The sequence below is a fragment of the Ammospiza nelsoni genome, chromosome 4 (assembly GCF_027579445.1).
Source record: "Ammospiza nelsoni isolate bAmmNel1 chromosome 4, bAmmNel1.pri, whole genome shotgun sequence".
Taxonomy (NCBI): Eukaryota; Metazoa; Chordata; class Aves; order Passeriformes; family Passerellidae; genus Ammospiza; species Ammospiza nelsoni.
The window spans coordinates 18,880,297-18,904,444 of NC_080636.1; the positions used below are offsets into that span (position 1 = coordinate 18,880,297).

The window sequence follows — 24,148 nt, forward strand, 5'->3', positions numbered from 1 at the left end:
GACCCATTTTCACAGGTGGATGTCAGGAGATGCAAGCTCCACTCCTGCCTGTTGATTGCACAAGCCTCACACTGATGTGCTGTTAGTTGTGTTCTTCTGGGCATTTAAGTAATGTAATGTGGAAAAATTTCTTCTAGAGCAGAACAACCCTACTCTGGTTTGCTCAGAGGCTGGACAGAAAAATGAAGAGCTTTTTGCTCAGTTTATCTGGAAACATCACTACCAATTCACAGCCTGCTAACTCCCTCCACTCTGTATGTAACCACTTGGCACCAAACCTATGCCTAAAAAGTTTATTTTCTCTGATAGTCATTGACTATGCCACGGGACGGGGCTGAAAGCCAGAGTTCTCAAGCAGAAATGCAAGAGGTAGAGATGCTACTCTTCTGTGGCCAATGGGGGGCATATGACAGACTATGAACATTCAGAACTAAATAGGGAAACACTGAATAGAAAAGGAATTAATTAGGATGTCCACAGGTATTAAAACAGTCAGGTAAGTGAATAAAAGCATAAGGAAAGGCATAAATTTCAGGAAGACAAAACTTCCTCTGTCATTTCTGTGTAGTTGCTAATTGGGTAATGGAGTCAACTTTCATGAGGGACAGAGAAATGCTGATAAAAAGCAATGGAAAATGAACTACAGAACCTATATTGGCACAAATGGGATATTCACCCTGACAGAGAGGTGTGAATTATCTATTGCATTTCTAGTTTTAACAGTTCCACATTCCCAAGATAATCAAAAATATTAAAGAAGTGCCAGTATAGCAGAGTGACAGATATAGCAACATTCTCAGAGGAAAAAACGAACCCCATATGTTGTTCCTGTATAACAGTTCTTGGTGTGCTACATACTCCTCCCTGCTGAAAATCTGCACTTAAGGACTGGTCTCTCAAAACATGTGTAGAAGAGCATCAGATCTACTCCATAAAGCTTCCAGACATACCCCATGTGTGTATGACAATGAAAGGTTTCAAAGGTGCTCATTTGTGGGCTACGATTTACAGATGTTAATCAGATGTTAGATGGTCAGACTCAGTTTCCCCTGCACAGGGAATCCTGCAGTACACCTTTGTGATTTCCAGTGAGGATTAAGTTAACAAATTCCTTTAAGCTAGCCCAGTGAGACTGGTGATGATCTAAAATAAGTTTTCTTCTTTATCTTGTTACAGCCTTGTGACAGACTTTGTAGCATCTGTTTTTCCTCTTCCTTGCATAGCTAAGCCATAATTTCCTTAATATAAGTTGATGGAGCCAACTATCACATTACCAAAATGCCCACAACACTGAGATCCTAGCCCTGCTGCCAGACATGCCTTGCATTGGGTGCATTCTTTTGGAAAACTGCTTCCCCAGCTTGCTTACCCTGGATGACCTGCTACTGCAGCATGGGGTAAAGTGGAGAAGGCAAGGAGAGTAATGTCCCAGTTATTTCTTAGAATTCGCTAAACTTATTTTTTGTCACGTATGTAACTCTAAAGTGAAATTCAGGCCCAATAGTAATGCTTCTGACTTGCTGAAATGTGTAATAAGAAATGTGAAGAACATGCTTTTGGTACTGACAGCTAGCATGGGAATAATTCAATTACAGAATTATTCCCTTTCCCACCTGGAATATTTCTGTGACCTTATAACTGAGAGTGATAACAAAAAAAAAAAAAAGGCTAAATTAATCTCTGGAGCAAGGAAATCTTGATAGAGAAGGAATGGCTCCATCAATATTCAAAATACAGAGTTTGTGTCAGGGACTAATAATTAGCACAAATGGAAAATCTGCTTGATACACTACCATCCTGTCTACTGAAAATAGGTATCATATAAAAAATGGGCACTTTTATGAGAAGTGGGTTTTTGTGGTAAGGAATCTCTGCTCTCCAAAGAGACAACAGTTCATTTACACAGCCAGTGCTGTGTCACTGATATATTTTATGAAAAACCCCTTTGCCAGGGTCTTTTATCCTGAGAAGCAGGGAAGTTTCAGCTTCTCCATGTTTTGCTACTTTGGAATGTGATTTGGAGAACTGTTTACTCAGCATGTGAATGGTTTTTACTTGATGACCAATGACAGCCAGCTGTGTCGAGGCTGTGAGCAGTCACAAGATTTTATTATTCATTCCTTTCTTTGCTAGCCTTCTGATGTCTCCTTTCTCTATCCTTAGTACCGTTTTAGTGTACCATTTTCTTTTAATATAATATATATAGTAAAATAACAAATCAGCCTTCTGAAACACAGAATCAAGATTCACATCTCTTCCCTCATCCTGGGAACCCTCAAACACCACCACAATGCTGCTCCTTTCACTAATAAGAAACTACAAATAGTTTCACCATCAAAGTCTGGAGGCAGTGAATGCTCACAAACCATGGCACAACAGACAGATGGGTGTAGTTATGGCAGAGATAGGCACAGAGGCAGCCAGGGAGCTGTGAGCTGGGCTGCAGCACTAACAGGGAGCAGAGTCCCTGGGTGCAGCACAAACAGGGAGCTGGGTGCTGGGTGCAGCACTAACAGGGAGCTGGGTGCCTAGGTGCAGCACAAACAGGGAGCTGGGTGCCTGGCTGCAGGACTAACAGGGAGCTGGGTCCCTGGGTTCAGCACTAACAGGGAGCTGGGTGCAGCAGCTGGGTGCCTGGGTGCAGCACTAACAGGGAGCAGAGTCCCTGGGTGCAGCACTAACAGGGAGCTGGGTGCAGCAGCTGGGTGCCTGGGTGCAGCACTAACAGGGAGCTGGGTGCAGCACTAACAGGGAGCTGGGTGCAGCACTAACAGGGAGCTGGGTGCAGCAGCTGGGTGCCTGGGTGCAGCACTAACAGGGAGCAGAGTCCCTGGGTGCAGCACTAACAGGGAGCTGGGTGCCTGGGTGCAGCACTAACAGGGAGCTGGGTGCAGCACTAACAGGGAGCTGGGTGCCTGGGTGCAGCACTAACAGGGAGCTGGGTGCCTGGGCGCAGCACTAACAGGGAGCTGGGTGCAGCACTAACAGGGAGCTGGGTGCCTGGGCGCAGCACTAACAGGGAGCTGGGTGCAGCAGCTGGGTGCCTGGGTGCAGCAGCCCCCTGGTGCCCCAGCACTCACGGCAGTACGGCGTGGCCGTGCCCTCCTGCGCCCGGTCGCTGCCAGCGGTGAGTGACAGCGAGCGCGTCTCCGAGTCCGGGGAGTTGGTTCTGGTCTCCAGATCCCCTTTCAGGATCAGCCAGCTGCTCTTGAGCTGCAGAGAGGAAAAGGCTGTTACAGGATACAGGATTTAACACCTGGAGGCAGTTCTCCTACCTCGGCTGTCTCACATGCCTTGAGAGCTGCGTGTCTGTTAATGCTCACTGACGCTCGTACCATCCTTTATCAAATTACAAAAGCTGACTACATGGTGAATAAGACATCACAGCTACCAGAAACTTTTAATTTTCAGCTGGGCTGAGGATAGTTTCTCTGTTCATGAAGCTGCCCACTGTGCTCCACTTTAGAAGATGCCCTATGTCATTTTCTTATAATTAATCTGCTCTTGACATTTTTCTTCTAGGTTGATATGCACCCTATGTCTGCAGGATTAGCTGAATCACCAATGTAGATATTGAGACCCAGTGAAAATCCATAGTTTATTGCTCTTAATCTCAATATCCCTACTTCTCTTTACTGTAGAATGTACATTCTAAACTCTTTGGGTGAGAGATTAAGCTTTTCTATGTCTTTTTGGAAAGACCTAAAAGTAGTAATGATTATTTCAATTATTTAAAAGAATACCTTTACATATGAATGTGTTTTAAAAACCAGTTACTTCAAGAATGATCAATACTTCCTTTTGTTCTTTTTGATCATTACCTTCTTACTGTCCTGATCCAAGCTTCCATCCTCCCCTTCTGATCTTCTTGCTGCTGTAAGATTAAATTAATTTTAAAAATTTGAACAGAATGCATCTTATTTTTTGTCTTCTGTTTTGACTGTAGTTATGTTCCAAATATTTTTAAGAGGGGAGAAAAATCAATTTAAAAAAACAGAGTTTGACAGAAAATTTGATGTATAGAGCTATGGTTTCACATAATTAACTGAAATAATTTTGAAAGTATTACAGTAATCCTCGTCCTTCATGTATACTGTGAATTTTGAGAATCTATTCCTGCTGGATTTTGAACTTGCATTTCAGGAATAAACTACTTTTGGGGAATGATTGGTGGGAAAAAGAATTGTACATCATAACTTAGGGACAAATTTCTAAGGCCACCACTCACAGGGAAGCCACTTCCCCCTTCTGTGCTACAATGACCATGAAAGTACAAGTAGTCACACAGATATTTTGTAGTCAGCACACCTGGGTCTCCTGGGATCCCAAAGAGGGCAGACAACCATGGTAAAGAAAATTTTGAAAAAACTTGGCATTGCCTCTTTATAAAATATGCATGAGAGATTGTGTAAGACTCTAAAATTCAAAATTCTTGACCAACCAATTTTTATGACTGTATTTTCCTCTTCTGCCCATATTGTCCTGTTAAAGAATGTTTCCCAAAAAAAGTTGCTGATGTTTTACCATTGGGTTATTTCCTTGTAACTTTCCAACTTCCTGAGAAGAGAACTGAAAACCTCAAAGCTCCTCATTAGATAGTTCCCAACCCTTGAATGTGTTTGTCCTTGTCTTTTATTTCCCAGGGTATTGTTCCAGACACCAAGTTACACTTGAGAATCTTACACAAAGTTTTGTGCCAAATTTCACACAATTTCAGGTAAGTTCTTAAAATTTGAGCCCTACTTGCCTTTGTAGCCCTCTGGGTAGTCTGGGAGAGTTTTAATGGTGCAAAACTGGAATAATGGAAGGACATAGCATAAATTTAAGCCCATGAGAAATTAATGTGAAAAGGGGGTTGTCTGCAGTGCCTGAGAAAAATGGCCCTGTGCAATGCAATGTAGACAGAAAATGTAATTATTATTAAGAGAAAGAGTACAATAAGGTAAAAGTTAAGGCTCAGATGAGATCCTTAGAGACAGAGATGGAGAGGAGATTAAACTGCACCATTAGAAATGCTGGAAAACTCCTAGCAAGCTGGGAAAAACTCTGCCCTCTCCAGTTCTCCAGCCATCATGTCTGCAGAGGATCTGCCCCGTGCCTAAACAACACAGGCAAAAGGCCACCACCAAAAGTATTTCAGTGTTATTTTGATGCAATTTCTGGTGCCTTTGCACAGCTCACATCCAGACCTTAACTGGTTTTGCTGAGGAGGTGGTAGATAAAAAATGACAAATTGCCATAAGGGAAATATCTGTAGGTTAGAGGTGAAAGTCTGGAACTGTAGAGGGTTTGGCTGCTTCCTCTCACTTCCATTTAGTGTGGGAAAAAAAAAAAAAAAAAGAAGCTGGGTTACAAAATGTGAACCGCATTATGAAAAAGGTTTTCACAGTTATCTCATAGCACTCTGACAAGGGTATTTCCCCATGATGGCAAGCTGCTTCTCTGAGGAATAAAATAGGAAAGAATATTCAAATATGACAGATGATGAATAAAGTCCCTACTCTGCAAGAAGGACCTAAACCTGGTTCACAGATATTTTAGGAGCACACCCTAAACTGCAAGTCAATAAGTTATTCCAGGTTATGTGAACAGATCTGGCTCTCATTAAATCAGAAATCCTTATAGAGGATCTGATGCATTTCTGTAAATTTTATTTTTGTTCCAAGACATTGATGTTTTCAAAGGAAAAACACCCCATGCTTGATTCAAGATTTCTATTCAGAAATTTCAAGAAAGTTCCAAAAGATCTTGACAGCATCTGCCTTCAAAGAGATGCAGAGGATTTACAGCCAAAGTCAGTGAGGGCCATGAAGGCCAGCCCCTCCCAAGTTCCTGAGAAGGCTTCGTGTAACACATTGCTGGCAGATAAATCCAAGTTCTCTGAATTTCGTCAGTACTAAGCATTGGCTTCACCACTACAAGGGATACTCTGTTCTGAATCCCAACGTGATTTCCAAACTTTTTTAGTAACTTTGAATAATGTTCAAATATTTCTAAAACACAAATACACACACACACAACCATGCAGGCTCCTACACTCTTCACTCTCCAGCCCCAGCTCTGAGCCTGATCTCTTGCATGTTCCATTCTTCCCCCACCTTCTTCTCATTCTGAAGTTGGTTGTTTATAATAGAAACACAGAAGCTGTGGCTATAGCAAATCTGTTGGGTGCTGATGTAACTAAAATCTTTTAAACCAAACGTTTTGGAAGAGCTTCTTGCACTTCTTGTTTTAAAGAACATTTTTGTGCTTGTTTGTTCAAACTTGGTCTCTTCAACAAAGGAATGTTATCTGGCTCCTTTTCAGCATGAATTAGTTCAGTGTCCCATTAGCTTGAGGAGCTGAATCATCAGCTGCTCATGTGTTCATGCTTTAGGCTGGGAGTCCTTCCAGAACAAAAAAAATAAATATTTTTAAATTTGATATTCATTAGTATTATTTTTATTGGAAGGAAAGTTTATTGATTTTTGTTGTTGTTTCGGAATATTATGGTTTTTGGGGATTTTTTAGTTAGAGTAAATTATGTTTTGTCCTCTGTCAGGAAAAAAAAAATTATTTCCAAACACAATCTTTCAGAATGTCTATAATCTAGAAAAGAAAGTTTAAAACATATATTCTTGTTAACCTATTGTGATTGCTGACTTGCTACTTTAATTCTCTGCTCACTTCAGTGATTACAAGGACAACTCCATACAGCAGTGCAAAACTGACATAATTCAGACTTTGACAGACAGCAAACTGATATAAAAATGCCCAGCCTGCAAATATAAAGCTGTTGCTTAGAATCCTCTTTAGAAACCAAAAGTATCTATAAAATTAAGTTGCACAGACAGGATACAGGATATCAGAGTCCTAACATCAGCTTCTGTAAATGAGTGAAACTATGCTGACTTACACCGGATGATTGTTACTTTGCATTTGTTCATGATTTTTCCAAACACCATTATAATATTAAACTTTTTTAGCTGTCTGTCTTTCTTTTTTTTTTTTGCTCAGCCTGAGAAGTTACATGTAATGATTTATATTGAGGACCAGCACAGAGAGGCAGGAGAGGGCAAACAGGGCATGGAACAGCAGTCAGGGTGTAGCACAACACTTTGTGTGGCACTTATTAGCAGCTCTGAATCACCACAACATATCAAAATACCAGTATCCCACTTCTGGAGAACTTACTGTATCCTCCGACATCATGTTGTGCTATTTTATGCTATTTAATTTTCAAATCACTTTTTCTCCTTTTCTATTTGAGGTTATAGGGGCATAATGAAATGCAAAGACTACAGCAAACAAATTTGGGAGTCAACACCTATTTTTTGCAAAGACACATAGATAAAACTGCAACAGAGAAAAGCAGACTGTACCATGCTGTTTGTAGATAGGAGGTTTCCTATAGATGTTATCTTTTATGCCAGTGTCTGAGGAAGAGGAAAGAGAAAGGAAAGAATGAAAGAGTAAGCAAGAAGTTCAGACCACACTGCTGGTTTCCTCTCAGCAACAGTAACAATGCAAAAACTTCAGCAAAAACTATGCATTCATTCAGTGGTTTGCCATTGACTGGTTATTAAAAGAAGATGGAACTTTATCCATCGTATGCCGAAAACCTTTATACCTACCTGTGCAACATAATCCCCCTAAGTCCCTCAAAGTGCTCTAAGACAACTTGAGTGGCATCCATTGGGTGATATGTAGGTGGTTTCATCTGCACTACCAGAATATACTTCATAATCAGCAAAAAAGAAACTGGCACACTTGCCACTATTGAAAATTCATATAGGAGTACAGCAGACTACTACAACTGTCACACTTGGAAAAGGATTTTCTCCATTATTTATAAATAAAGTGTACATGTTCAGGTATGAATGTTTATACTGTAAATACAAATTATTCTTTTAGGAAATCCTATAATTTGTCTTTATTTTGAATTGTATAGCTAACTTGGCCTTCCAGGAATTTTCTGGAAGCACTCAGAGCCACAGTCTAGGGCTCCCAAATCACAGACATCAGATTTACTCAGTACTGTGGCAGATAGAATTCCTAATTGTGGTCTGTTTACAGAAACATTAACCACAGAAGCTAAATGTGAATAAACAAAGGATTACAGTGAGGATGTAGATGTGTTTAGCAGTCAAAAAGCTAAATGGTGTGGATGTAACTTTAACGTGCTTGTTGACTGAACTTGAAAACAGTAGAGTACGTATACAGAGATTGTCACAATGAACCCCCTGCAGTTCTCACGTCTTCCAGCTTCTTTTAAAGTTTATGTTACTATTACTTAAATGCAGATAACAGACTGATAAGAAAAAGAAAAATCAACAACCAAAAAACAAAAACCCCTTCAGTCATTCCTCCTGCACACAAATTCAGTACATCTATGCAGTTATGGCACTATAAATCATAGGATCTTAGAATCATTAAGCCTGTAAAAGACATCTAAGATCATCTAGTTCAGCCACTAACCCAGTGCTGCTGTAACTTTGTACTGTTGGTAACATTTTTCATTCCGTTCCTTCTGTAAAGCAACTTTTTTTAACATATAGGTACACGAGCACACAGCTTTCTTTTATTTCTGAGAAGAAGTTTAACAACAGATATTCACTTAGTAGATATTTTCTCTTTCTGCACTTCAAAATTCACAAATCAATGCCAAAAAAAAAAAAAAATTACATTCAGAAGAGAACAAACAAGTGCTAGAAATTGAAGATCAAAAGCTAAGCAGTTAATGCCTACCTGGAATATGGAAATGCCTAGGAGCCTGCTGATAGACAGAAGGTGAAGATTTGCTGTCAGAGTACATGGATAAGCTTGGAGTGCTCCGACCACTTTCACTGCCTCCAAGGGGAAGAGCAAAGAAAGCAGATAAAAGAAAAATGGAAAGCAAAGTAGAGTATTTCAAGCATAAAAGCTTGTTCAGAATGACTTGTTAATCCAACAGTTTCAAATATATGTTTTTGTAAAACCCATTCTTTTTCAACATATTATATTGTCTCAGACTCCTAACAACTCATCAAAAATTACTATCTGATAGATATCAGATTAAGATGCCCCACTTTGAAGTGAAAACTTCTCTTTTAATGATGCTTTAAAAAAGAAAATCAAAGGATAAGAACATCCAGAATCTTGCCATGTGTTTTGCATAGCCTTAACTGAATAATCTATTGATCAAGTGTTTTAAACGTTAAATGCTATGGCTCGTAGCCTGCCCCTGAAACTAGTAATACATAATTCAGTAGTGTTTAAATTATCTCAAAGCAGGACCAGACAAAAATATAAACATTATGGTTAAGTCAAAAAATCCTGCATATATCAGTGACAAAAATAGATGTTGAAATTCGGCTTTCAATTGCAAACTTTCCCCACAGGTAACATGCCACAGCATTTTTATGCAAACAAGGTTGGATTATCAAGTCATGGATCTATAATGCCATAGTCACTTCACCAAATTCCAAGACACACATAGGATTTTTCCTTATTCATTTTTCCTCTTCTTTTTTCAAATGCTCATTATGTGTCATTCATCTCCTCCTGGTTTATTTCCCTGAAGCACACTCTATGGCATTATAGTGCTGCTTGGCAAACAAAAAAGTAAAGCTCTACTTTTTTGGGACTTGTAAAATCCTTTTAGTTTACAGCACTGTTAAGCAACTGGAAGCAAACATGACATTTATTCTTACATCAAATGACTGTTAATTTGCTGTTATTGTTTTAGTGTGGATGAAATTTAATGGCTGGTAATGATGATGGCGTAGCAAGTTTCTCTGGGGTAAAGAAAGTGCAGCAGCTCAGGGCATGAGTTGCGCCTTCATGAAGGGGATGTTTCATAACCACAGAGCTGCTGGGTTTCCAGAGCTGGCAAGACCATGCCTGAGGATGGTCTCTGCGGACACACAGTGGGGGCATGGCCACCCCACTGCCGCCAAAGCCAGCCTTGCCATGCACCACTGAGGCCAAGGGGACAGTGCCACCCAGCTCAGTGGGAGCAGAGACAGGACAGACAAGGTCAGAACAGTGTGCTGTGTTATCTCATGACAATACACTGACTAATCCATCCTAATTTTTGCGTCTGTTGTGTTCAGAGTAGACCAAAAATTAAACCTCAAAAGCTGTTCAGCTGTGACCACTCAGCGATTTCTCGTTGGAAAAGTGTAATCTGGGATGTTGAGAGACTGAAATCCCAACTACAGCTGCTGATGGCCTATGGTCTCTCCAAAATGTTAAGAAAATTATGGAATTCCTAAGAATCTGGTGCATTACCATGAGTTTGAAGGCAAGTAGTCCTCAGACAAGAAACCAGACAGTTTCTTGATTCCTACTTTGCCCTTGGAAAATAGTGGGGACAGGTTTTCACTCCACCTTTATGAATTACCGCTTTCTTTGCTGCTTGCTGCCCAGATTCCTGCCTATCCCTATTAAATAGAAGAACCCTGAATGGCACTGGTAGATACCTACTAAAATAAGGTCCATTACACCTCCAAAGTTCTTAAAATTTTTGTAATGCTCTTCACTCAGATTTGATATTGCTATTGGATTTTTCTAATTTAAACAGAAAATGAAAGTTATCAAGCAATTTCCACAGTGTATTAATTTCTCATTTACTTAAAAATTAGCATATTATTAAAATCTCTATTCAGATATGATTTGCATGAATAATCACTTCACTGAGCAGTGACCCAAGGTGCTGGTACTGTACACACACAGAAAGTCATTCTTCAGACAGGGTAGAGTGTCAGCAAGGAATCAGGAGGAAGCATTAATTAAGAGGAATAAGCTTGCAGGAACACAGATATAAGTGCAAGTACCAGGGGACAGGGAATCTAAAAATGCCTCAGTGCAAGGATCATCTGTGTGGAGCAGTTTGCAAAGCCATTACCTCTAACTTGCTCAAAATGGAAGAATAAAGGATGAAATTATGGAAAAGGCTCTTCTTGGACTCCACTCACACAAACTGATGCACATTTGAACTTTCATTCTGCCACTGATTCAGATAGACATGTGAGTAGTTGTATTTCACATTCTGCATACCAAAGTAAGTGTTTAATAATAAAGCAAACTGAAGACCCATGTAGAAAGTTAATGAGTAGGAACTACAGTCAGTCACTTAAGCTAGGCTATAATTTAAATCTCTAAAATGATACTTTGCCAATAAACTATTTCTTTCAAGGTTTGCTTAGCATAGACTGAAGAAGAACTTCAAATAAATTCTCAGAGAAAAGACAACTACCAGAGAGAGCAATTTTTAAACTTTTGGGTTTGCCTTCTGCCATAAGCAGCCACAGGCTGTGATCTTCTCTACTGATCAGTGAAGAGCAAAAAACCAGAATCTTTAACTCTGCCCTGCATGTTGTTTAACTTGGAAAGAATCTGGGAAGGCTTACTTTGAACTTGAGTGTAAACCACAAAAACTTCCTTGTGTCTTCTGGTTGCTGACAGGGCAGGCTGTACTTTTAACCCTGTGTGTGTAGAGCCAACTGACCAGGGCTCAGACCACGCTCCATTTTCAAGGAAAAGTAAAATATTGCTTATATCTCCTACTTAATCAGCTTTTATCTTATCTATGAGGATGGAAAATTTTATAGTAAGTTACAGCAAGAGCTGTCTAAGTTCAGGACTGAAGAACAAACAGATGCCAGTGGTTGAATGAGGGAGCTGTCCAAGCCTACTCACAAAACAGGGCCCTTTATTATCTCTGCCCATCGTGCATTAAATTAAAAGAAGTTTTCTGAAGTTTGATGACTAATTATTTTCAAGTGTTCAAAGCCAAAAAAAGGAGGCTGTGCTCCTGCACTACAAAGGCAAGATAATTCCCACTATGTTTTAAGCAAACATTTTTTCAGCAGGGCTCAGCACATTCACTCCACCACCTCAAGAACTACTACACCAAGCATAGGTGCTTGGAATATCACACCTATCACTTGCAGTGGCATGAATTGTGAAGCTTTCTTGAAGTGAGGTTGTCACAGAATTTATTTTGAGGACAAAAATCCTTAAAAGAGCACAACCAAATCATCTGCCTTCATGATAAATAACAGCTCATCCCATTACACTTCATGGGAGCTAGACTGCAGAACACTGATGGAAGAACAGGAACTAAGTAATCATATTTGTCACTGGAAAAAATTATGTACCCTGTCATTCTCAGGAAGAACATGATGCAAACTCAGTGAAATCAAAAGGAAGATTTTGCTTGTTTTAATTTCCCTAGGGTAGTAATGTATCTGTCTACTGGAAGTGTAAGGAAATCTCTTTTATGACATATGAGGAGTGCTGGTTTTAAAAAGAATACTTCTAGTATAGTAAAGCAGTGTATTATTTTTGGATCTTATTTTTTTTTTAAATAAGCAAGATTTCACTTTCTTAAAACTGAAGTGGCAACATTAAGGCTGGTCTGGATACAAACCAACTATTGCTACAATCCCACTCTTTCCACACTAACCACTTTGAAGAGGAAAAAAGAGCACATCCACATCATCAAAAGGCTCCTTAAGATAAGGAAAAAAACACATTCTGAAACTCAGAATTTAGAGACCTTGAAGAGGATGAAGCAAATATTTTGATTTATTTTGGACAGAGACATTAACTCTGTGTAAACCAGTGAATAATCTATTGAACCTTGGCAGGGCCCAGGATTACCTACTTAGGAAAATTATAAAAATGTTCACCTGCCTACCTGCCTCACAGGAACACTGTGAGGCACTGTAAGGTACTGCCTGCAAAATATTTAACTCCTTGATAAAAAAGTGCCTCAGAATTGCAAAATATTATAATTTTGATCACATTGCTAGTAATTATTTGGGCACAAGGAGCTACCACTTAACAACTCCTTCATCCAAACAGCAGCACTTAATAATTGCTGCTGCTCTGAGAAACTGCAGGTAGCACTGAGCAGAATTCCATTTGCACAGGAGTGCTGCCAAGCAGCTGCCAACAGGACTTTGAGGAAAGGCTTTCCATACACTGAAATCATGTGCTGCAGCACACCAAAGAAGTTTCTATTACTCAGTACATCAGGTTGGATAATACCATCCAAAATGAGAGGGGAGATACAAAAACAGTTCAATCAGTGCCTCAGAGAATACCAGGGATTGTGCCAGCCCTTCAAGAAATGTGTGGGAGGCTGACTGCTTCTGGTTGTGGAAAGGAGCTTTGCAGGTATCCTCTAAAACAACAACAAACAGTTTAACCTCATTAGCTCCTTCCTCCAAAATTTTCTCTCAAGGATTATATTTGGATGTCTCAAGCTTGATTCTGTTTCTGTTTATCCCAGTGAAATTCAGCTGACTTTAGGGAGCATCAAGGCCCAAAAAAAGATTTATTAGTTATTATTCCAAAGGCAACGAGTACCTGCTATTCACGTGATGTGCAAGTCTGTCTCCTGCAGAGGGTCATTCCCTTCTCTTTACTGGTTACAACCTCAAGAACAACAGTTTCACTTTATTAAATCAGAGAGTATATGAGAGTCAAGGAACAGGCATTCAAAGTGTTCGCCATTCACGTGGCCTCACAGCTCATATTGTTACTAGAGAAGACAGACTCAGGGGAAGACAAATGTGGTAGGTGAATGCCTTCTCTCTCAGACATTTACCAACTGACTAAAAAAAAAGCCTTTGTCTCAAGGGTTCTTGGCATTCCTCAGCACTGCCTCATTCACAACATGGAGGCTGCTGGAAGTTAAATCCACTGCAAAAAAACTAATGGCAAGGAGAAGAGATTCAGTTCCTGTTTTGTAAGATATAGCACAGACTAATTGAGAGTCAGTGTAGCTGCACTGATGTAACCAGCTGTCATAATTTTTGGCAATGCCAAAAATAATATGAAGAATATCTAAATGTAGGTTGGAAGGTTAGATAACTGATCATCCTATGTTGTATCAAATGTGTAAGCTTATTATACTATTTAGCATCACCAGAAAGGGTAAAGGTATTTTAGAACTAACAGAGTTTTAAATATTTTCCTTCCTCAGTTTCATTATAAAAGCAAATTCCTTCCTTCTAACCCTTTGAAAGACACTGAACACTCATTGAAAAAGCAAAAATAAAACACCCAATACCCACTCAGTTTGTAAAACTTATACAGTACATCAAGGAAGCATTTGCACGAAATTAAGACAAATTTTATCCAAGTGGAAGCCATGCTTGCACAGACATAAAAGTGAAACACAGCTGAATAAATCTACATTATCACAGCACGGTTTTGCATTCCTGGACCTTACCTTTGAAGAAAGGGATGTAATGATGTCTGAATGTAGATGTAAGGCTTGGGTGTTGGGGCAGGGAGATGCAGCTACTGGTACCAAGACTGTGAGTACCAGCTGGGGGCAACAGAGAGTAAGTGAAAATAAACTATTTAGTTCACTTACTGAAAGCCACAAATTACAATGCCATCCTTTTTTTTCAGGAACATTTTCCTCCTGATGCTTAGAAAACACACAGTTTACATTTAAGTCTTCCTCTTTCTCTGGTTATTGCTAAAAACATGCCAGTGGCCACACCATGGGGTCAGCCAAGGGACGGGGGCTTTCTGCAGACAGAAAGGGCATCACCCAAACCACTGTAAGGCATCAGAAAATATTCCAGAAAAGGCATGGCTGCACTCAGGGGAAAACCTGCATATTAAAAAGCTGCAAGAGGGAATGAGAAATGCTCATAATGGGTCTAATGAAATGAAATGGGAAGAGCCTCTCTGTCTCTGCAGAGAACTGTGCCACGAGTGGGTCCAGTTCTCACTGTTGGTGCTGCACACTGCCAGGATTTTGTTCACAATGCACAGGACACTCTAGTGCATGGCTAATTTAAATACTAGAAGAAACATCCTGAAGTTATTTGAGCTCTGAAAGTTACATATGTGATTAAGTACCTTGAAAAATACTCTCAAGTCATCTCTGCTTTGCTGCAATGATGTCCTGATAACAGCGTTTGGAGGATTAGTGGCAATTATTAAAAATGGTGATTATGAAGATTATCTTCTAAATTTTAAAGCATTCAATTTTATTTGGAATTCCTTTTGTCTTTCCTGCTTGCTTTAGCATTGTGCTACTAAGATGAGGTGTGACAGCTACCAGACCTTCAGCAGAGATTAATGTCACTCTAATAGATTTTTTTTTTACTCCATCTCATATCCACTTTGTCAAAGACTTTGTGTAGTAGAAATATTCAAATCCTGTAAAAACTTTTTCTGTTACCTCTAAAATCTTCATTTCCCCTGGAAAGATTAAGAACTTGCATTTTCCAAACTAGTTTAGAATTATAACGTATCCCCAATGAAATTAAAAGACAACAAAAAATAATATAAATGCTCTGTGTTCTTCACCTAAATGATGGAGTAGAGAAAAAATACAATTAATTTTGAGCAATTTCACCAATTATTTCCAAGGATAAAATCCTGTACAGAGCCCAGATATGAATGGGGTTTTGTAAAGCATTCCCATGCAAAGGTCAAAAGGAGATCATCCCTCCTGTCTGTGTGACCAGAGCACCAACACAGCTGCTATTACAGCTCAAAGCTGCAAAAAACACTTTGTAAACTTCTCAACTAAAGCAACTTGGCCTTCAAAATTCAGCCATCAGAATTGGTCATTCCTCCAGCTCTTGCACTGTGCAGAGGGGACATGAACCATGACCCTGTGGTACAAGAATGTAACACAAGGTCGCTCGATCTCCCTCCTGGGTTCTGTGCACTCACTGTTACTGTGCCCAGCTTGGAAGAACTGTGGAATGAGTGTACATCTTCAAGCAGGATGAGATTAAGTCCCTTAAATCCTCCTATCTTGTGTCTACACAGAATCAATTTTTTGTAAATGCCTGGTTTTGTTTTTTTGGATGCACATTCCTGAAGCACCTGTTTCCTTTCTCCCCATGGAACTCGCTTTTCACTGTAAATAAATCCCTGCAAGGAACTGCTATTCCACCTTAAACCCCTGACTGCTGAAATCAATTCTACTTACAACATAATACAAAGTAATGGAAAAATCTAGAGAATAAGTAAGGTTGCTTTTACCTGGTCTGCTGTAATGCTGAGGAGAATGGGAGGTGGGGGTGTACCGACCATAGCCCAGGGAGCCAGCAGAGCTAGGACTTGATGTCCTGTACTGCTTGAAAGATCTGTCATCTTGGTCGCCCTTGGAGGAAGAGAGAAAACACATGTTATTAGGGAGGAGAAGCAACTTTTCAAACAGGCAGAATGTGCCACCTCATGTGTTTCTGTGCTGTGTAGATGGGAGTCAATGCTGTCCTAAGATTCCATGAAATCCTAATGAAATGAGGTGGCTTTCACCACCTCCACCTGCAGAGTGACTGAAAGAGCTCTGCCAAGTACCAGAGAATGGTCAGGTTGCCAGGAAAGTCAGCACAGACATAAATTTAAAATTACAATTTAATTTGAAAAGGGCTGTAAAAGTGTTGTTTCAGGACAGTGCAATTTCCTGAACAAATGAAATTGGGTGGAAGATGAGCTCAGGTCAGCATGACAGCATTATGGTCACTTTTTACCCATATGAATAGACGCATAATGGTTGCAGACAACACAAAAATCAGCATTTGCTGGTTTCACTACATCATGAAACTGATTGTGTATAAATTGCCCAGTGTGCCACACTGTAACATGATCATTAGCCTAAGAAACCCAATATAAACACATCAGCATTAATACTGCACCATTGTGCAGAGCCATTCATGCAATCCAATTCCCACTAAATCCTCAGCTTCAACCAGTCAAAACCATGTACACCCCCTCCAAGCCACTGATTTTTCAACAGTTAGTTAAACTGCAACTGCAACTTGCAAGTAGTCTTCCTAACAGTAAAAGCACTACTGAGTGAAATAGATGGGGAAGTGACTTGTGTAAACTTGCTATAAAAGAAAATTCAAATTTCCCCTTTTTTAAAACACATGAGAATTGGCTTAAGTTCATTGAAACAAATGAATGTAACCTGCAGATGCTCTTTTATGGAAAGTCATACTCAAAAAAATGCTTCCCCTCTCCTGTTCCAGCAGAAAAGAGTGAAGATATCCTACACTGTATCAAGTGTCAGTCTCTTATCATGAATATGGGGATGCCTTTAGGAATCTGTGTGATTCCCACTGGATCATTCATCATTTAAACAAACTATACATCCTATTAGCCATACCATCATCTCCCAAACTCGTATCAGAACAACTTAATTATGTCCATACATTCATCTTTAGATGAATGTAGTAAATTTGGCTTCTCTCCCTTGACTCTACAGAGATGTACAATATTCTCATATCTTCAGGTTTACCCCGCGGACAAGATATGCTCCGTCCCTTCAACGTCACCCCAGAACTACCAGCCACATTTTCAAAAGGGGAAAATCAGCTTAGTATAGTGGCGAGCAGCATTATTGCTTTAACATCCAGTTCAGAAGTAGTTTTACAAAAAGAAAAGAACAACTGATGCCTTCCCAAGTGTGCAGTGTCCTGTAGGAATTCTGCCACCAACTCCTCTCAACATCCAGCTCGATATGTTTCCTTCCCACTGTACCCACATGTTGTGATACCCACTCTAACCTTTGTGGAGAGAATTACAAGCAGTATTGCAATGGCTCTACAAGTCTTGTAATATTTAAATACCATATGAGTGTCAGCTAATGGTCTGTGATGCGTCCAATTGTATGACACAGTGGAACTCTCCTCTAACATAAAATCCCTGCAACAAAAATGGTGACAAGTTTGCAAATGATGATGATGCCCAAGCACCTGATCACAGATTCCTTAAAAAGAGACAGCAAGCACAGAGAAGCTGGGTAACATGGGAGTATACACAAATCATGGCAGTCCCAACCTCCACACCAGTATCTCTTCTGGAACTTAATATTGGCAGTTTGGTAACTGAATTTAAAGGATATTGTTATAATCTTACAAAACATCAAGTTTTCACATTGTTTCAGTCCTTACCTTTGTGTACCTTGTGTCTCTGTAAGGAACAGTCAACCTAGTCCATGTCACCAAATATTACATGAAACATGCTTTTATTTTTAAATTATCAAAAAAATTACATCTCTACTGGTTAACTTCTCTGTTAACCAGTTCTTAAAGTCCTTAATTCTCCATGATTATCAAAATTTTGCAGTGCATAAAATTGGGATAATGGAGAAAATAGCCAGACCCATGATATCGAATTGAATTTACTATCTGGGAAAATACATTAAATGCTTTCACTGCTTCCAAAGTGATGTTTCTTGAAACAATAACTAACTTAATTAATGCACATCAAAATACACAGACCTAGAAGTTCAGGTATGTGCAAATGATTTAAAAGTAGGTGCACACAAATAGTATAAGTAATTCAACTATTTGTGGAATAAAAAAATGAGAATAATAAAAGAAGAGAAATCTATGCCGAGCACTAATTTGAATCAGCTCACACTGGCAGCTTTAAATGTGAACATGAATCATATTTCCCAATATAATTTATTCAGTAGAGCTTGAAGAAGTGACCACCATACAACCTTTATTTTGGAAAGCAGAAACATGGATGACAGTGGAGACAGATGCATACAGATGACAATCCAGAAGCAGAGCACATACTGAACACAAGTAACACTCTGAAAATCATAAATTGTAAACCCCATGCACTGTAGAGGCAAGGGGCAAATCCCACATTTCAGACACTGCTGGTTATTAATATGGTTATGCATCACAAAATGGGTCAGAAGAGGAGAACAAAGGCACTGGGGATTACCTCAGTAGGTGTTGGAGAGAGCAACTGAGGTGACTGCAAACAGCAACACACAACAAATTAGTGATACAAATTCATGCATGATGTTACTTGTGAGAAGAATTACTCTTAAAATATCACTACTCATGTATAACACATGATACAGTTAGGAAAAACACCTGTCAATTAAGTTAGGGCATTTTTTTAATTATCTGTTTTGAATTAAGTACATAAGAACTAATATATAAATAACTTCATATTTGTCTTTGAATGATTTCTCTGCTACAGAATCCTGGGGTATGGTGAGGCCAGTCCTGTGGCACAGAGAAGGGCAATAGAGAACTCCCAGTTAAAATGCCTGAAACTACACACAAACCCTAATTAAATCTGGATTGAAGGACCTCCAAAATCAGGACTAGAACTGACAGTTTTAAGGGAAAGAAAAATACCTGCACTATTTATTTTCAATTAAACATCATGTAATTTGACAATCTGCTGCTCATTTTTTTTTTCCAAATCAAACACTATGTTTGGTTAGGTGAGCAAATAGACTGAAAGTATTGCAGCTGCAGGTAAGAAGCCAAGATGTTGAAATTTGGGAGACAGGATTTTTTTTTTCCCCTGGTAATATCAAGGATAATAAATAGTTGGAGCACCAGGAAATATGTTGGATTGCAAACACAGTCCATGTTTGGTCTGGGCACCTCTGCCAAGCCTGGATGTCACCAGGCACTTGAGGAGGGCCACAGCCATCAGCAGCATGGAAAGGAAGTGATTATGCTTGACAGGTTCAGGGTGAGGCAGCAGCTTTCCATTTTGTGAAATCAGAAACCTGAATACCATTTAAACTCTTTACCAAATACAATTTAATTATTTTTGAATGCTTTACAATGGAGCTATCATAGTTCAGCACTGTGCAGAGAGGGCTTGGAAGAAAGTCTGCAAAATCCAACACAGGAACTGCACTTCACCTGACAGTGGTACTGAGACCTTAGTGGTACTGATTCAGTGTAAAAGGTGCAAGTGATAGCATGACTAGGGCTTTTATAAATATCATGACCATTAACTATTGCATTTATTTCTGCTCATTTACTGACACCTGGAGAGAACAAAGCAGACTTCCATGCTACACTGTATGTATATTGCTCATATCTAACATATTGTAAAGGTTTAATTTGTAAAAATTTAGCTTAAAGTAGAAAAGCAATCAGAAAGTCAAATGAAATGCAGGTACATTCAGAGAAGAAAAGCTAACTTGCATGACAGGAGTTATATACAAGTATGATTCACAAAGCCCAGACTTAGTATTAGTTATTAGTATGTTAGTATTGTGTCAAATTAGATTTCATTAGCACAAACTGTATCATATTAGCTCTGCATATGAAAAGGCTGAAGTGCATGCATGACATGAGGATGAAGTTAAGTAAGGGACAGTTGAAAGAAATTTGTACACAGGAAAGTGATACCATTGTTTTGTTACCAAAATAACATGGTACACTTTGTTTAAAAACAAAAATCATGAAAGACATTTGGCTTTGCTTCTCATTTTTGCATTATAATTAGCAATGGCTCTTGTTTCCTACCGCATGCAGAACTACTCCCATGGAAAAATATTTTAATTACATGTCATCTTTTTAAGAAAATGATCATAGAAAGCAATGTTTTAATTTTTACAAACTAAAAAATGAAAATAACAGGAATTAACATCTTGGGTTTGGTTGTTATTCTCTTTTTTTTTTTTTGGAAGTCATTGGGAATGAATGGATGACATGACTCAATTAACTACAGCTATAAAAGTTACATTAAAAAAAAAACCCGCTATGCACATGTTAATAGTCTTAAGCAACATGTTCAATGATGTACATAAAACCTGAAACTCAGAGTGAAAAAATACCCATGTTTCAGTACCTCCCCGTAACTATGCCTGTCATCTGAAGAGTAACTGATATATGGAGAATAGGAGATCATATCTGGGCGGTCAATGTTATAGATGGCTTTATTTTTAGGAAGAGCAGCCAAGTCCCTGTAGTCAAGAATTTCATCTCCAAGCTTTGCCTAAGAAAAGGAGGAAAGAAAGCAGTGAGAATAAGGAAGAATATGAGTAGGATGCAATCAGACAAGGAAAGATAAATGTAGGTAGGAAAGTCATAATCATAATAAATCACTTTTTTTTTTGTTTGTGAACATTTAAATCTCTTGTATTTACTACACTCTGCTAAATATTAATGCTGTTTTCTTTTATATACTGTTGCCTTTACCTTGTCACTGGCATTTGGCTAACAGGAGTAGTGTGGCATCATTCCAATTCCCTGGTTATAATCCCACTTACTCCTGGATGCACAAACAGATATAGGGGACAGATATTGTAGTCTTTTTTTTAGACAAAACACACTGAATTTTGAAGTGGTTTTGGTGTGCAGAATTACCCTGCTGTAAGCAGTAGTGAATAATCAAGTACGTATTTCCAGAACTTACTCTCCAGATGCTGAAAAGCATTAATCAGCTCTTTGATCTCTCCCATTCAGTTGTGTCCCACAGCTTCACCTCCATTCCTGACTATGTCTGAACAGCCCTTAATTATGGGTCACAAGCCAGCAGATGATGGATTTGCACCATGGGGGGAGATCACAGATGCCACTCAAGTAAAGTTCAAATCCTCTCATGAGGCTCACACAACCAACAGAGGGAAAGGACTCTGCTGGTCCCTGTTCTCCTCCTACTACACATATTCCAGAAGAGTCATTTATTACCAAGCTGCCACATTTGCACAGATTACCCTTAAGATAACTGCACCAAAACTGTCTCCAGCACATACTGTGTTGTAGATATGATGACAAGTTGGCCACACTGAGAGTGGAGAAATGGGCAGCATAATGGTCTCATTCCCACTTCAAGCTTTGCAGAAGGATAAGCTCTTTGATGGCAACAAAATGATGAGTGAATCTTGCTGTGCTCAGAAAATCTCAGTATGATCATCTATAAAACTGTAATAATGTTTTCCACATGCAAAAATACAAAAATATCCAGGATTTATGTGTGCCATAATTCTGTTTTTTCTTAGTATAAGCTAAGAAAAGTTCAATAGATTTTCCAGGGAAGTTTTCTATCAGGTTAATAATCCAGGAAAAATTTAGTCTGACAACTTCCAGATACCTCTTTTTCTAAAAAAATGCATGAATTTGTGCAAAAATAAACTGCATGAAAAGAAGGAAGATTACTCTTAAATAAGAAAGCACAACCAAGGTGCCATCACCATCATATATTTCCATCCTCAAAACTAATGAAAAAATGTGTTTTAACCAAGTACATGATTCTTCAGCCATCTACAGATCTCACTCTCTTTGGAGCTCCTTTACGAAGCTAAAGAGCAATGAAATATCCCCTTAATGAAAGTAAGTCCCTCCCTGCTGAGAAGGCAGCAGAAGCTCTGATGCAGAGACAGGTAATGCAAAGGTAAAGAATCTGTCTGTCCCATCTGTCCCAGAAATACTTTGGGCAGCAATATACCTACAAAGAAGGCCAAAGAGGCTGTGATTTCAGTTAATGTATCCAAGTTTTTGGCCATTATTCTGGTGAATCCAAAGTAGTTCAGAATTGGGAATATTTAAATGTGAATTACAGTAATTTTGGCTCTCTATCTAGATGTAAAACTTCCCATTACATTTCAGATGTCAGAGAAGTAAAACTTAACTTGTTATGCAATTCCTTTCAGTTTAGATATAACAATGTGGGCAAATTTGGATGAAGAAACACCTTAGGGATCCAGTTGCTTTCTAAACACTCAATTCTTCAAACATTGAGTCTACACTGTATTTTTATTTTATTTGTTTCACCGACATTCAGTTATGCGAATGGAGTTCAAATTACAGCCGAGAGGCTCCAAGCCATTTCTTCAGTAATTTGGTATTTAGGGTTCTGGTAAAACCCTAAATATAAGTATAGAGTATCTGTTTCATTTGGAATATGCAATTTTACAAACATATAATTGTGAATATGATCTGTATAAAAACATAGTGTGATTTCTATTCCCTGTATGACAGCACATATAACACAGCTATGTAAACTAATGTAAGCCCTCCAGTTGGATATATTAGGTTGGAGCATCTAATTCTGCCTTAATAAAATAAGGCAAACTATAAAGCAGGGCTTTTATTTTAACCTTATTTAATGGCATAATTTAGAAATCAACAAATTTTTAATTAGGGGCTCCGAGGGGTAGGGCAAATTTCAGCCTGGATATAATGAAGTCATCCCTACAGGTCACAAAAAGATGCCCATTACCTTCAAAAGGCACTGGCCTGTGTCCTCTCTCAGTGCAAGAAGACACCAAATTCTGTTATCAGTAGATGAAGAAGAAGTGATATGGTTTTAGTAAACCATCTGTATGAGGCAGATTTACATTTATGTCAAAAAAACCCCTTTTTTCACCTTTCCCTATGTGACCACACCACCATGGCCCAGAGGCACAGCTGCCCTGCCATGGGGTGGTGCCCATGATGATGCTCAGCACTGCTCTGACCACAACATACTCACAGTTCCTAAGATGGAACTGTTTTCTCTAAACTCTTCTGTCCATGAAATACTCCCCAGAGCTCACCAGCTGGTAAGGTACAATTTTACTACAACTTTAATAACTGGATCTATGCTACTGCTGAAACTGCTGCCCTGTGTGCACCATCCCACCCTGTTCTGCCTTCTACACTAGCATTAGAAGTCATGTAGACAGCTCGGTTGGGCTTTTTTATTTTTCTTTCTTTAATTTTTTTTCCTCTTTGGTTGTCTGGAGGTTTTCCTAAGTTATTGTTTAGCTCAGTCTGGCCTCAAATTTGACTGCATATCTCTGTATACACACTGGTATTAGCAGCAAAGAGGGATGGGAAGGCACAGGCAGAGAGGGACAGGGCCATGTGCGGGTGGGACCTTCCTTTCAGGGGCAGCAAGAATTTAGGTTTGGCAAAAAACTGCCACAAAAGCACACAAGACAGATCTTGAGCATGTCTGTATGTCATAACACTCCTGTAACAGAAAACACATGTAAAAACAGCCAAGGGACCATTGTGATAATATAGAAGTCTCTAACATGTTTTTAATTCTTTTTACTTTCCTGTTTGTGAAAGCCAAAATAGGATTGATTAATCAATCAAAATCAAGTTTTGACAATTAAGCAGTGAGAGATGGGACAGATAGAACAAGAACTAGCACTCTTCTGGGCAATCTTTTTTTGTGACCGACTCATATTGCTAGACAACTTTATTCTTTCCTAGTCCCAGCTGTATATTACAGTAAAAAACATCAGGGTTGTGTACTGATTTAATGATAGCCTTTAAAAACAAACAAACAAACAAACAAAAACAGAAAAGGAGAATGGAGGTTCATCCTTGACTTTTTAAGAGCCAGTGAAGCATGTTTAAAGTTGTAACACAAACATCAATAAAAACAGTGTCATCCTGCAGTTAGATAAATGTCTCTAAAAACATAT

General features: G+C 39.0%; 1 protein-coding gene across 9 annotated transcripts in view; it reads right to left on the bottom strand.

Moving 5' to 3' along the window:
* ABLIM2 (actin binding LIM protein family member 2) overlaps window positions 1-24,148 on the bottom strand; it is a 130,482-nt gene that overhangs the window by 19,703 nt on the left and 86,631 nt on the right. For 3 of the 9 annotated variants that reach the window (XM_059469939.1, XM_059469938.1, XM_059469947.1), the window contains 8 exons: window positions 20,578-20,724; window positions 18,694-18,726; window positions 15,991-16,111; window positions 14,207-14,305; window positions 8,728-8,829; window positions 7,362-7,415; window positions 3,822-3,874; window positions 3,081-3,213 (listed from right to left, as the gene is read on the bottom strand). In XM_059469939.1, the coding sequence (XP_059325922.1) occupies window positions 3,081-3,213; window positions 3,822-3,874; window positions 7,362-7,415; window positions 8,728-8,829; window positions 14,207-14,305; window positions 15,991-16,111; window positions 18,694-18,726; window positions 20,578-20,724 (742 nt within the window). The remainder of the gene's footprint in view (window positions 1-3,080; window positions 3,214-3,821; window positions 3,875-7,361; window positions 7,416-8,727; window positions 8,830-14,206; window positions 14,306-15,990; window positions 16,112-18,693; window positions 18,727-20,577; window positions 20,725-24,148) is intronic. The other 6 variants (XM_059469940.1, XM_059469943.1, XM_059469942.1 and 3 more) reach the window with 6 other exon arrangements.